This window comes from Prinia subflava, chromosome 3, assembly GCF_021018805.1.
Source record: "Prinia subflava isolate CZ2003 ecotype Zambia chromosome 3, Cam_Psub_1.2, whole genome shotgun sequence".
Lineage (NCBI taxonomy): Eukaryota > Metazoa > Chordata > Aves > Passeriformes > Cisticolidae > Prinia > Prinia subflava.
In genome coordinates, this window is record NC_086249.1 from 68149713 (window position 1) to 68164633 (window position 14921).

At 48.5% G+C, this 14921-nt stretch overlaps 2 protein-coding genes across 2 annotated transcripts in view; one reads left to right on the forward strand and one right to left on the reverse strand.

Annotated features, from left to right (window-relative positions):
* Positions 1-3076, forward strand: part of UBAC2 (UBA domain containing 2) — an 88278-nt gene extending 85202 nt beyond the window's left edge. Inside the window, exon 9 of the mRNA XM_063392352.1 lies at positions 483-3076. Within this exon, the coding sequence (XP_063248422.1) occupies positions 483-590 (108 nt within the window). The 3' untranslated portion in view covers positions 591-3076. The remainder of the gene's footprint in view (positions 1-482) is intronic.
* Positions 3077-7992: 4916 nt separating this feature from the next.
* Positions 7993-11948, reverse strand: LOC134548043 (G-protein coupled receptor 183-like). Its single transcript, XM_063392353.1, has 2 exons — positions 11825-11948; positions 7993-10742 (listed from the first exon to the last, which is right to left on the reverse strand). Exon 2 carries the CDS (start codon positions 10707-10709, stop codon positions 9633-9635), a length of 1077 nt encoding a protein of 358 aa, XP_063248423.1. The 5' UTR covers positions 10710-10742; positions 11825-11948; the 3' UTR covers positions 7993-9632.
* Positions 11949-14921: the final 2973 nt, after the last annotated feature.

Genomic DNA, 14921 nt, shown 5'->3' on the forward strand with positions numbered 1-14921 from the left:
TAACTTTAAGGTTTATTAAAAAACCACCACCACCCAGAATGAATAGTTTTGAGGGGGATTTTTATGCCCTCTGGAGAAGTAGATCTTTTCAAGGAAAAGAGCTAAAGATTCATTCTGGATAGGTTTTCTCATCTGCTCTGTAATTCTCTATTTTGGTCAGCATTGGTTTCTTGAGATCCTGTTCTTGTTGAGAGCAGCAAGCTCCCAGGTCAGACTGCACCTGTCATGTTGGTACCAGACTTTGGATTTTGCTCTTCTTTCAAAACTGGACCAGCCACTAAATTTGGAGGTGTGGCATTTTCTGCAATCAGCATTGAATTAAGTGGCAGAAAGTGGTCATCTCTGTGGCAATCTTATGAAGCACACTGTCCTAGATAGTTCTTTGATCAGTGGAAAAGTGATTTCTGACATTATTGACTAATGTGCACACAGTGGGAATAAAACTCCAGTTTTAAAGTGGTGTTCCTTCCTTTCTTTTCCAGGTCGCACGACTTATGGAAATGGGGTTTTCCAGAGGAGATGCTCTAGAAGCTCTGAGGGCTTCAAATAATGACTTAAATGTAGCCACTAATTTTCTACTGCAGCACTGATGGTTTTCTGTGTGAAGGAACTTCACCCAATGGGTTTGTTCACGCCTGGGAGAGGATCAAAGCCACCTGCTGGGCAGACTCACCAAGGTCGGCCCTGCAAGAGCATCAGAAGGGAGAAGCGGCTCCACAGGACGGGTGACTCAGAGTGATGCTGAGAACTGAGGCAAACTGTTCCCAAGCCTTCGGATCACTTGGTGGTTTCTAGTCTGGTTATCCTTCCCAAAGTAACTTTAGTTTCTACTTGTTACTGAATATCACCTAAATTTATTTTTAAATAAAGTAGGTGGGGTTTTTCTTGTAAATCCTTGTTAGATGTTATCAGACTTAACGACTAGAAAAAAATGCTCCAACAGCTCCAACAGCTAGATTTACCTGTCAAGAAAAATCGTATTTTCTTCCTTTACAAGTCTAATTTCTCTAGCTTACATGTTATTTTACAGTACTTGATTTTTTTATTACAGTAATAAGAGGTTTGAAGATCACTTAATTTTCAACTCAATAAAGGGTTATGGGACTATTATGTCATTCTTTGCAAAGTTTTATTAATGCCTGTAATATTTTATTTCTCAAATTCCTTTTTGAAGAAAAGTTGTCATTCTGCACATAGTAGACAGATAGGATGAGAGAAAATTCATGTGTGTATGGTGAGCTATGGCAAGTGACCACTGTAAATTTGAATTTTTACAAACGGAGTGAATTGCTGTTCAAATACGGGTCATGAAGATACTCACTGGAAGCAATAAAGGTGAATCAAATGATGCAATAAGATCAGGACTGGAATGATGTGGATGACTTCCATGGCTAACTCAAAGATAACTTCTGTAACAATGGATGTGTGCAGTGTCCTATGTGCTGCTTTCATTTTTTTTGAGCTGGCTGCATACTGTCTTTAAAGGACAAAAAGCAAACTTTCCTACATATAATTCTAGTTTTCTATTGTCAGAGATGAGGATGGCCCTGCATTTGCTGAATCCTCACTGTCTGAAGCAACTCAGTGTTGACCACAGGCTGGAGCACTATCATTGGGGATGATCCAGGCTGGCGCAGGAGGCAGCAGGACAGAAGTGCCAAGTTGTTTGTGCCATGCTGGGTTTGGAGTTCAGGTTGATTCCTGAATCAGCTTGCTTGGCTTGACTGTTGGAAGTGCTCAGTATTAGCACCTGAGGAGTTGCAGGAGGTGGGGTGCAGAGAGGGAGACATTCCTATAAAAGCAGTCTGAAGGAATAGAAGATTCCAGAGTGCAGCTCTGTGAAACCAATCTACACACGTATCGTACGCATTTCACGTATGTTTCTGTGTGTACTCGTGTGTGTGCAGCACGTGCATTTGTGTCTATTTCTATACACACAGGCATATTTAATACACACATACATTTAGAATAAGGTATAGGTCATAAGAGGCGTAACAGAGGCAATAACAGGTGCATAGGGGATGTTTTGGAAATCCAGATGAACACTGTGTACCACAGCACAGATCTGTGCAGTCTCCCCTAGCCTGGAAAACGTACCAGGAAATTACAGGACAAGATTTTTGGGGGGAGAGAGATACTTCTCTGTTTCTTTTTTAATTGACTAATACAACTGAAAAAAGTCCTTTGGGCATACAAGTCCTTATCTAGAAATGGCATCAAATTTGTGCAGCTTTCAGCACATGACATAGTTTTTAATTAAGTCAGTGTTCTGTATGTATTTCTTTGGTATTTTGCAGTGGGTGAAGTAACGGGGTTTTGGAATGAAAATGTGTTTTTTTGGGTTTTGATCAATCTCCTTCAGGGCTTGGCTTGTTTCTATGATCATATTATTTAGGGAGGGTCTGCTTTTTAATGAAAGGTTTTATTTGTGTGAAGCTGAAGCTATGTGTGTGTGTAGACCACAGACATTTCTGTACCCAGGGAATTCTGGAAACCTGATGTCTTGGAAAGCAAAGGTTACATGTAAGAAAAAGAAGTCCTGCCATAATTTGTATATGCAGACTATTTAAATGTTTTGAAACAAGCACACGTTTTAATTTTGAAACATACTGATTCTTCCTTCACAAATATTTTAACCAAAAGTAGCAATAAAAATTGGTAAATTACTTCAGAAATCAAATTTTGTCTGTAGGAAATAAAAGTCCACCTGTCCCAGAGTAAATAAATACACCCTTTTCAGACATTGCCCTACTGGTAGGGACAAGCACAAAAAGTATTTATTCCTTGGAATTTTAAAACATATTGAGTGGCATATGGGGTATGTAAGTGGGTACTTTTCAAGTCTAAATCCTTTCTTACTGTTGCCTGTACAGAGGGTATTCAAATGTCATGGTTGCCTGGGAAATCCCATTTTACTGGGCGTTCTGCAAAACATGGTTAAACCTAAGGGGTAAAATGCAGGTCTTGGTGATGTCAGTTGAAAACTCCACTTGATTGTGAGAAAAGTTTGTGTTCAAAATGCTCCCAGGGTTGTAATTTCCAATTAAAAAAAAAAAAAAAAAAAAAAAAAGAAGAAGTGGTAAAAGAAGGGGTCTGAGATGCTGCTGAAAACAGTTCCTGTTTCATGCAAGAACTATAGAAGAAAGATTCACACATTAAAGCTAGAAAACAACTCAGTTTCCACTTGATGGTGAAATTTTCATTAACTACTTCTGGGAATGTGAGGAGCGTGTTCACAACCTACGCTGGGTTTGTCTGACACAGTTTTGAATGTCTCATCACAGTTTCTAATCTGCGTGGGACACAAGCCATATTTTTTGGGCAGCATGAAGAAGGCAGAATACTTTTCCATGTATTGGATTTCAAGTCTAGAAAATTCACTCTAGTTCTAGTAAAGCCAAGATCTGGTGTTTTGAAAAAGTAATTGCTGCTGTGAAAATTCCCCTACTAGACTGGAATGTCATCTTGTGAGACAGCACTGGAGTAACTTATTGGGAGACTTTCCTAGATAGTTATGTGATACCTTGAAATACACCCACAGTGAGGTTGATATTGTGCCAATCTACCTGATAAGCCACCAGCCTCAGGTTCTCAAGCCTCAGCTTTTTGCCAAGATGGAGATTGGTTGGTCTCAAGACCTACCAAAACCATTTTCCTCCCTCGAAACAAGTGTTAAGGGCTGCCTGTTACTGAGCAAGCACAGGGACTGTTGTGCACCAGCCTGTGCTGTCTAGCACTTAGCAGTGCCTTTTGGAATATGTGGTGGAGAAAAGGTCTTGTTATTTTTGTCTGGAACAGTGGAACGAGCGAGAAAAACTTACTGCAAGGTACTGGGCAAAGGGCAGCATTTTTGACTCTCCTGTTTGTATGTGTATATATATATATATGATTTATATATATGCATATGTGTGTGTATGCTTGTGTATATATACAGAGCGTGAGATTATTTATATATTGGCTCAATGAATTTAAGTGGAGCTAAGAGTTTGTTAAAGAAAATTAAAAGTCTGTATTCAAAGACACCCCCCACCCACCCCCCTCAAATGTGTGTATTTGGAATATCTGTGCAGTTGCAAAGGCACCAAGCTTTAGAAACACTCCAACCTACAACTGCCATGCTATGAGGGAACTGCATCTGGTTTTGGATGAATAAATGCACAGCAGTCGTTTGAACTAAGAGAGGGATTTGATACAAAAGTGCAACTAAATTCTTGTGTATTCTTTCACAAGAAAAACTTACGTAAGATCAGCTTTCTCTGATTACTGTGGCCACAGCAATCAGTATTTTATATAAATGAGCATGTTTTGAAGAAATGAACTGTTTTACTAGCAGAGTCACATAAACACAGAAACACTGTATGTTTATATATATGCACACATGCATATTTATGTATGTATGTAAAATGTGTGTGCATTTACTTTAAAAATACTGGTTTAATTTTTAGTAGGATTACATTCCTCCTGTTTCCATATGTAAGGGGATTCTTTCACCTCAGAAAGTGCACTCTGAAACTCAGAGAGGGTGTGTGCTTCCTACAGTGTTTGGTGCAAATATGAGGTGAGACACCAGTGGTGGGAGCAGAGGAATGTTACAACCAGACAAATGGGTGTGACTGTTGAGAATCTCAACACTTTGGTAGTTCAGCTGTCATGGTTTGTTTTCCAAAGGAGAGTTTTAACAGGAAGGAGAAGCTAGTTTAACTCATACCTGTTTGTAGGGGGCTGTTTCTAAACCTGAATGATTGCAGTGGAGAAAGCAGAAATATACGTACTGCAAAAATTGGAGAAAAATTCCAGGATCATGGCTGAACTGAAAGCAGGATCTGACCTTTTGACTGAGGATAGCTAGGGACTGTGTCACCTAAGTTTAGCAAAGGAAAGGACTTGAGAGAGATGAGGCAGGTGGAACTGAGCAAACCCAGAGAGTTTAGGAAAGAGGAGCAGAGTAGAACTGCGGACAGAAAGATAAGACCTGCTGAGAGAAAGGGGACAGTGTTGCATTGCACTTAGTTCAGTTTTAAAAGAATTCGCAGGATTTCATGTGGAAAATTAAAATTTGCAAGGTTGTGGCTAATCTTGTACTGAAAATCCACTTTTTAATTTTTTTTTTTTTTTTAAGGTTGTGTGATAGGGAATCCTCACATTTTATTTGGTCAGTTTTGCAGGTGGTACATGTGGCAAGAGAGCAAGCAGTGTAATCCCAGCAGCTGGGCAGTGCAGCAAACGCTGGAGCCACTCATATGTGAGAATGCAGATGCTTCTGGCTTCCAAATCAGTTACTCCTGCCAACCTGACTTCTCCTGGCACCTCTCCATGCCAGCTGGGGAGAAACCTCCTCCAGAAAGGAAACAACTCCTCGCAGGTCCTAAAGCTTTTCCCACGGAAGGTGATTTATTATTCTGTGTTCCACGAGAGCACACCACCCGTGTGAGGGAAGTGGATTGAAGGCTTGTGCTTGCCCCTCACTGCTTCTGGTCATTTGCTTGGCAGGGGGCAGAAGCACATGTGCACCTCTGAGGAGGAAACAGCTGCCCACATCTCCTGGCCTGATCAATCACACTAGGGCTTGTTACTTGGCCATGAGAAGCTTTTATTTTTAGTAGATATGTGTATTATTACATTACAATATTTTACTGGCTTACAAATGTTATATATCACATGCAATAATTTCAGTTCAGGACACTTTGAAGCACAGACTGAAGACGTGTGTAAGCTGGGAACCACTGCTAAGGGAAAAAAGCTGTTCTGTTGGAGCTCTGTCCAGCCCCCCTGCCATGGGCAAGGACACTTTTCACTAGACCAGTTTGCTCAAAGCTCCATTCAGCCCAGCCCTTGAACACTGCCAGGGATGGGTCATCCACAGCTTCTCTGGGCAACCTGTTCCAGTGTCTACCCTGTAAAGAACTTTGTCCTAATATCTCATCTAAACCTGCCCTCTCTCAGTAAGAAGACATTCCCCCCTTGTCCTGTCACTACAGGCTCTTGTCAAAACAGGCCCTTGTCAAAAGTCCCTCTCCAGCTGCCTTGGAGGTTTGAGGTACTTTTCAGTGCTCTAGGGTGTCCCTGGATCCCTCTCCAGCCTGAACAACCCCAAGTCTCTCATCCTGTCTCAAAGGAGAGGTGCTGGATTATCTTGGTGGCCCTCTTCTGGACTTGCTCCAACAGGTCCATGTTGTTCCTGTACTGGGGACCCCAGATGCAGTATTCCAGGTGGGATCTCGCCAAAGTTAAATATAGGGACAAAATCATCTCCCTTGATCTGCTGGTCATGCTGCTTTTGGTGCAGCCCAGGATATTCTTTTGAGCAGACAGTATATACTATATACTATGTCCTATATCTGTGCACATATTACCTGTTGTTGTGTGTCCACAAAGTGTACTCTCTGCCCTCAGATAAAAGTGCAATCTTCTCTTCCTAGAAGACAGTCCAGCAGCGATAGGCTGCAGCAAAGCAAGGGTTACCTGCATGCTGTGCAGCTACAGCTCTGCACGGAACCCCTGGGTCCCAGCGTGCTGTCCTGTGCTCCCCACACAGCCACCGCCACCGGCGTACGAAGGCGCCACGTTCCTGCGCGCAGCAGACGCGTGGGGGAAGCACCGGCCTCGCCCGTCGTCGTCTTCTTACATTCGTGGGCGTCTTTTTAACACGGAGCTAAGGTTCCGACTCCCTCTCTCGGCGGGAACTGGCGCTGCCCCTCTCGCCCGGAGGCCCCGGGGGCTCCCTCTGGCCCGGTACCCCCAGCCGGGGCTGCGGGGCCGAGGCGGGAGCGGCGGGCGAGCGGAGCCGGCGCAGAGGGTTTAAAAGACGTGCAGGTGCTGCACTTGGGGACGGGGCCTAGCGCTGGCTCGGCAGCGCTGGGTTAATGGCTGGTCTCAATGGCCTCAAGACGTCCTTTCCAAGTTCAATGATTCTGTGCTTCTGTGGTTCCAAGGGATCGCTGGTGGGGCAAAACGCGCGGTGGCTGCTGGGCCAGCGGGGTACAGCAAGAATCGTGCGAGGAGCTTGGACCGAACAGGTGAACGGCAAAGTCCAGGAAAATGTCACTGTGCCTCTAGACAGAATGCTGTGTATGCTTTCTCTTCAGTTTTAGGGAAATGCTCCTTTTTCAAGCACACAGGGAGCACCCGCAGGCCGGCAGGCTGGGGTTCTTTAGAGTTCTCTTTGCCTGGATTCCTCTTGACCCACTCTGCCCAAGTCTCTTCCTTCTCCATCTCATGGATGTTCCCTCAGCTCCAGCTAATTGCCTGCTGTCCCCGGATTGGTACTTTCAAAAGGAAAACAGCCCAGGCTAGTGCCCATCCAGAGGAGGAGGGCCAGATCCCTCCTGCATTTTGCAGCACTACACCCAACTCTTCAGCTGTTTCCTACTCCAAAGGCTCCTACTGGTGGCAAGAGGTGGAGGTACCTTTGAATAAAGAACTTCTAGAAAAACAGAGTCCAATAAGGAGCAAACGAGGTTATGTTTATACTCCACCTTTTCCTGAGCAGGCTTGGTCATAGATTGGCTTTCTCTCAGCTGTGGGCTGCAGCTTGGCAAAACTTCTCAATGTCTTGATCTTGAGTAGGAGGGTTGGCCACTGCTGCAGACCCCTGCTCTGGTGTTCACATGGAAACCAATAGCTGTGAACCACGGGCAGCCCCCAACACAGTCCTATGGAATTAGAGTTACAAAGAGGCAGAGCCAAGCTCTTCATAGCATGAGTAAGTGATGTTAGGGGCAACAGCCACCAGCTGTGGATGGGGAGGTTCACACTCCACAGTGGGGAAATCCAGAGGGCAGTGCAGAGTGGGAATTGTCACCTCAGCAAGAGGACACTCCTTGCCTGGAGTTTCCAAGCCTTGTCTGGATGAAGCTATGTCCAGCCTGACATTGTGCCAACCACAGTCCTGCTTGGGGTGGGCTACTGGATGAGGTGATGCAGAGATTCCCTTCCAGCCATCACTTCCCAGACATATTAATGTGGCAATGTGACTGTATACCAACTGCCAGACTCCTTCAATGGTGTTCAGACCACAGATATCCTCATATTATTGCATCCCAGCTCTTTCTTGTCCACTGTAATATGCTTTTCAGGACAAAGGCTCTCTGCAGGTCAGCATTGAGGATAAACCTGCTTTGAGGAGAGTTCAGCTTCCAGAAAGGACCTACTGGAGCCTGTTTCCCACCTGAGTTATTTTAGGCATCCCTCTTAGTCAGCCTTCAGCATGCCTTCAGCCTTCAGACCCATACCATAAGTAAAACCATTGCTATCCAAAAGCTCATTCGTATGCATTTAAAACAATGAAGGACTGCAAGTGACTATTATTAACTTTCTAGGCATAAAAAAGGTTATTACCTTAAAGAATGATTTGTATTAATCAAAAGCATCTGTTCATGAAGCTTTTCCAGGTATACTTTTCAGTAAAATAAGCAGCTTTTTTTTCCTTTTTGTGTCTCTGTATGTGTCTGTCCTTTCCAACTTCAAACAAAAGGCTAGACATGCCAGGAACTGTGAAATCCTATGTGTGGGTTTTTTATCACAGTCTAGTGATTTCAGCAAAGAGCTGAGGAGGCTCCTGCCAACTCTCTCCTCATCTGAGGCACAAACCTCAGCAGGAACCTGATGTCCCAGGGCTCCTCCTCTCACTCCGGCAATAGTCACAAGTAACCTCCCTTAGCAAGGCTCCAGGACTCCTCAGGGCACCAGCTTCAAGGTCAGTCAAGGTCACATAAGGCCACCCTCAGTTCTTGTCCCTGTTTCTCTACTCCCTTCAAATTAAGGGCTAAGGGGAAGGTTTGTCCCATGAGTACATCCAGGGCAGGTTTGCAGCCTTAGAGCTGGGCTGGGATCCAGGCCATCCCCATGATGCCCTTCCCAGCAGCGGGTCCCAGGGTGACTGCAGTGCTGTCAGGTGTGAGGAAGGGCACCCTGGGGAAGAAGCAGTCACCCAAATGCTGAATGTGGGCAACAGCACATCCAGGAGCTCTACAAATTCACATCCTCACAGCTCTTCCTTGGGAGAGGGCTTTTCCAGCATCTCCCACACGCCCCACACTTACTGCTTGCCCCATGCAGAGCCCAGGTGCAGGAGTGGGATGCTGGGGCAGGCAGAGAGCAGAGCCGCTGTTTGTTGGTGTGGAGAAGGAGGCCATGCAAATAACAGCCCAGCCTTTCCCTGAAATGCCCTGAGTCCATCTCGTCCATGCTGTCTGCCCTGAGGCCTGCAGGGAGGCTGCCATAGTGCTGCTGCAGGGGCAGTGCAGGGGAATGGGGCAGAGGGACATCCATGGTGGTTACCAGCACACCCCAGCCCCAGAGGGGTGTGGACAGGCATGGGATAGAGGTGAAGTGCAGTGCTGGGGAGCCTCCAGCTGGGTTTGCCAGCCAGAGCAGCTGCTCGAGCTGCCTCCTCTGGGGCTGGGATAAAAAGGTGCCTCCCTATGCTCCAGGCAGCGCAGAGCACAGAGTCAGGCATGCAGAGCCAGGCAAGGCTTTGTCCTTGCCGGGTTGGCTTTGCCAGAGTCCCTGGCTCCAGGCAGGGGAGCGATGGAGCCTGTAGAAGGTGCTGGTGCTGCAGCTCGACTCCCCCTCCTGCCATCAGGGATGGTCCATAAGTCACAGGCCAGGGCAAAAGGGAGGGGCTTGTGCTGCTAGACAGAGACAGAGCCAGGCGGCTGGCTGTGGCTGTGGCTGTGGCTGTTGCTGTTGCTCTCCGAGGGGGTCTTGGCAGTGGAGGACGTGGCCAGGGAGCCGCTGTTCCTGAAGATGCGGAGCAGCCTCCGCTTGTAGCCCCGGAAGGCAAAGAAGTAGATGATGGGGTCAATGCAGCAGTTGAAGTTCATGAACGCCACAGTGACTTGCAGGGACATCTTGAAGGCTTGCTGCTCACGGCAGGATGGCTGGTAGAGGATCTTCCTGACCATGAACTGGACAATGTTGAGGTGGTAGGGACTGAAGCAGAGCAGGACAGCCAGTAGCACCACCAGGATGACAGTGAAGGCCCGGTGGTGGTGCCCGTTCTTGACTGTCAGCGGGTTCTCCTTGGCTGTCTGGCAGAGCTTGAGGTTGATCCTCACATAGCACACCAAGATGATGCCCACAGGCAGGAAGAAGCCAAGCACGCAGGCCACCAGGAGCAGGTAGGGCAGACTGGGGATCTCCTCGAAGTTGAAGTACTCCATGCATGTCAGCTTGTCTCCCATCCTTCGCGTCATGGGCCGCAGCAGCAGCAGGGCTGTCTGCAGGAACACCAAGGACCAGATGAAGACACAGATGCCCCTGGCACGGCTCATCTTCCGAACCCTGCCAGGGTGCTTGGTGCGCACCACGGCAACGTAGCGGTCCACGCTCACACAGGTCATGAAGTAGATGCTCACATAGGTGTTCATGTAGAAAATGAAAGCTGTGATCCGGCAGAACCAGTCCCCAAAGGGCCAGTCAGACTCCAGGATGTAGTAGGCGATCCTGCCCGGGAGTGCCAGGGTGAAGAGGGCATCGGAGAGGGCCAGGTTCACCAGGTAGAGGTCGGTGGAGTTGAGTTTCTTCTTCCTGCGCTGGAAGGTGATACAGAGGGCCAGGACATTCCCACAGGCACCGAACACCAGCAGGATGATGTAGAAAAGGGAGAAGATGACTTTGGTTGAGAAGAGGTGGTTGTGCACATTGCAGCTGCTCTGGTTGCTGGAGGTGAGGTTGGTGGGCAGGATCGCATCCTCCACAAGAGCCATTTCCACAGTGCCTCACAAGCTCTTGCTGTCTCCCTTGGAATAAGAACAGACATGAAACTTGCAGCTTATTGATAACAGGAGCGGCACCCTTAGAGCTGGCCCTCATCACAAAGCAAAAGCCCTGAGCCCTCCTCCAGCCACTGCCCTCAGCAGCACACAGCTTGAGTCATTTGGAAAAAAGCTTCTCTTGAGATTTTGGTGAGAGCACCTCAAAAGTGCCTGTGACTCATTCTCCTTTTCTTATCATGAGCTCCTCTTAATTTTGGTGGTTTTTTTCGCAAATCCAATCAACGAGAAAGGACTGGAGTTGCTGGAAGGAGGATTTGCCTGTCACACAAGGAAGGTCCCAAACTCATCTGGTGGCAATGATGTCATTTACTCATTACTGTGAGGGGGATTTGCCTGTCACACAAGGAAGATCCCAAACTCATCTGGTGGCAATGATGTCATTTACTCATTACTGTGAGGGGAATGGGGAGCTTCATTGAGAAAATGCCCGAAAATTGGAGGAGCTGGGGACCGGGAGGGTTGAAGGACCAGCGGGCAAAAGTGCTGAGGAGCACCTTTGCAACCCTTGGGCGGGACCAAAGCAGGAACAAAACCGAAGAAATTCAGAGAGGAAAAACCTGGCCTTCCATAAAAAAACCCCAACCTTCCCCAAAAATCGCGTGCCCAGTGCTCGTCCAGTCGGGGAGCTGGGAAAACCCCGGCACCGAACCCCCGCTCCCCGCGCTCCCTCCCGCCGCTCGCCCCGCTTTGGGCACGGGGCCCGCGCTCATGCCTGGTGACAGCGGTGTCCCCTCGGCTGCGGGGCCGCAGCAGCTCCCGGGACGCGCCCCCGCCCGCCGCTCGCCGCACTCCCGCCGGGCTCCGCTCCGAGCACCGCCGCACGGACGGGACGGGGCAGGACCGGGCAGGACGGGGCAGGACGGGGCAGGACCGGGCAGGACGGGACAGAACGGGGCAGAACGGGGCAGGACCGGGCAGGACGAGACGGGACGGAGCGGGACGGGGCAGGACGGGCGCTGCGCTGCCTCTCGTTCCGGGCAGCCCGGACCCCGAGGGGTTGGGATGCTAAAACCCACACGCACGAAAGGGAGATCGGGAGCTCCAACCTGAGAGAAGCGGTGCCGCCGCCTTCTTCTCTTCCTCCTCTTCCTCCTCCTCCTCCTCCTCCTCTCGCTCGACTTTTGGGAGCGGCGGGCGCGGAGCCTCCTGCCCGCACTCGGGCTCCTCGGCTGTGTGAGCGCCTCCCAGGATTCGCTCATATTATGAAAGCGTCGTGAGGTTTGGGGGTTTTTTTGTTTGCTGGTTTTTGTTGTTGGGGGTTTTTTTTCTTAGGTTTTGTAAAACTAAGTTCGTACTGGGTGGGGCTTTTTTTTTTTTTTTTTTTTTTTTTTCGGTGTGTGAGAGGCACACTGCCGCCGCGGGGGATATTCTCAGTAGTGGCTGTGCTGGAGAAGATAAATGACTCTACCTGCGCGGCAATCGCTCCCGACATCTAACCCGACTTCGGGTTTTACTCTGAAAACTTCTGCAAGGATGCAAAATGCAACTGAACGATGAAAACAACTCAGCTCTGGTTCACGTGCGGTCCAGAGTGCTCACCCCGGGCATACACACACGGCCGCGGCAGCGCGATCGGACCACAGCAGCTTTTATAATAAAGTTGTGGCAAATCTTCAGAGGAGCTTATTGTGCCTGTGGCCAGTGCAAGCCATGCTGCGCCTGTGGTGAAACCCAGATTTGCCTTTCACACCCACACACAGATATCACCAGGCATGGCTTCTTAGGGCAGAGACTGAGCTGAATGAAACAATTTGCCCTTAGCTGAAAAACATTTTTGTTATTAAGATGGTATCTTGTGTGGTGAAAGTGGGGCAAAGCCCCTTGTCCCAGCTGGACCTCTCACGGCAGGCTCTGTGCCCACGGAGTGCTGAGCAGTGGAGGGCTGTGATTTATCCCTCAGCTCTGTATGTGTGTGTCATACAGCACGGAGAGTACTTGCCTTCCCAGCACTTCCCAAAGCGTTTGCAGAAGCACAGCCTGCCCTGAGACCAGCATGATGGCCTTCCCCATGGTGACTTTTTTACTGGAGACCACTAGGGTTTTCAAATCCCAAGAGGAATTTTTATGCCTTTTTAAGTGGTTCTAGGGTTTGGGGCTTTTTTGTGGTGGTGGTGGTGATCTTGCTGGTGTCTGGTTTTATCCCTCGAAAAAATTCCTGATAAACCAGGAAATTCCCATCACAGGGTGTTCAGGATGCTACTGAAAAACCAAAGCCAAGAAATACAAAGGTTAAGATTACAGTTAAGCTAAACTTACATATTTCCCTCTGGGTCAGTAAAGCTCAACTAATTATTTAATTGCATAATATGTTTAATGTTTTAAAACAGTAACATTAAACTCAGTACTAATCTGTGTACTCGTGTACTGTGAGTCATTTGTACAGAAATTACACATTATTGTCATGAATTTACTAGAAGTTGAAGGTACCTAGCACGAGTAATAGTGAAAATTGGCTAACTGTTAATGGAGATACTTCTGTTGCTCGAGGGTTTATATTACATGGAGGGAAAGGTCTGCTAATAACAATAGCTGCTGAGTAAATTATTAAAAATATTTCCTAGTAAAATAGGGATTTTTTACTTGCACATCTGTCAGGCTAATCAGACTTGTGTGGGGCTAAAATGTTCTTGAGCTGTTTCATCATGACGGTGAAAACATTCAACATTAGACAAGCGTTACCTCTACAGAAATCCTGACTCCACATCAGCAAGTGGATCCAGGACTATCCTTTCATCTCCCTAAAGCAGTGCACGACAAAGAGCTGCAGCCGAAACAAGCACTGCTCACATTGATTCGGGGCTCCCTGTGGCACGGACGGGGCAAAGCTCCCTTCCACCCTCTTTACAGTCTCTCACGTGAGAGTTCTATCTCCACAAATTGACACCGTCGAGGAAATACATTTGGATGGAGCTCAGCAAAATGCCATTTGTTTCCATCCAGGGGCCTCGGACCGCTCGGAACCAGCGCTTGGCAGGGATGGACGGGGAGGTTTGTGATGCAAATTTATGCCCGGGGCTTTTCCGAGCAGCCAAACAGGCCCTTTGTAGAAGCCTTGCCGTCCCCTGGGCTCTGCGCTCAAGCACAGAAAAGAGAGCTGCAGACCCCAGAAGGGGAATCAGGTGCTGATGCCCCTGCCTGGGGATGGAGGACTTGTCATGGGAGCCCAGGGCAGCGGGAAGCACCGCCGCTGTGTCAAAGGGGGGCCTGGATAACGGAGGGGTCTCAGCCCTGTGCACAAGAGGGAGATGACCCAAGTGGCATCACCAGCCTCGAAAACAGATGGAAGAGCCCAAAGTTCTGGGTGACAGCCACGTCCAGGGTGACAACTGTGCCCAGGGCCTTGGGAATAAGACAGAGGGAAAGCAATGCCCTTTGCCTGATTTTATTTTTCTTTTTGCAGTGCAGAACAAAGGAAGTGGCTTCTTCTTTTGTGCAAAACACGCTCCTGCCCTGTGTGCAGCAGGTGCTGTGCTACAGGAGTGCAGCCCAGCTCCACCCGCTTGCACGGCTCCAGCAAGCCCAGCACGGCTGCACCGCCCCACGCTGCACAGCAGGCAAGGCCCTTCGGATGGGGCAAGGACTGAGGAGCTCCTCTGCCCAGCTGTGGGGATCCACTCCCTGCCTCTGCAACTCTGGATGAGCTGAAGTGGGATCTCCCCTCGGACAGGGTAGAGAAGGCTTGTCTACCCTAGTTTGCAGCCATCTAATTTAAGAGATACTGCCCTTTACTGAACCCAGTGGAATGTAGTGTGGGATTTGAGGAGTGAGGTTCCACTTCAAAGTTGGGTCTAGGCTTTTTTCTGTTGTGTCCATGTTTGCATAAATACACTTCCTTGGGCTTGGTAGGGAACAAGTGGAGTCCCACAGCCCAGGTATCTATCCCAGGGTGAGCAGGACCTGCTGTCCTGGGTGTCCCTGCTGCCGGGGGCCCAGCCAGGGCACAGGGAACACCTCCTGGGGGACTCCTGTGCAAACACTTGGCATGGAGGGTCTCTCTCCTGAAATGTGCATCACGGCCCTTAACCATGGCATATCTCCAGCCAAGTCCCTGCCTGTCAGCCACCACATGCACTCCAGAGTCACTCTGGCTCTTCTCACATCATCCTCAGGGCACACAACTCTCTGCCATCCCCTGAAGGCTCC

Coding starts and splice junctions, on each gene's coding strand:
- LOC134548043 (XM_063392353.1), bottom strand. CDS start 10,709: ATGGCTCTTGTGGAGGATGCGATCCTGCCCACCAACCTCACCTCCAGC.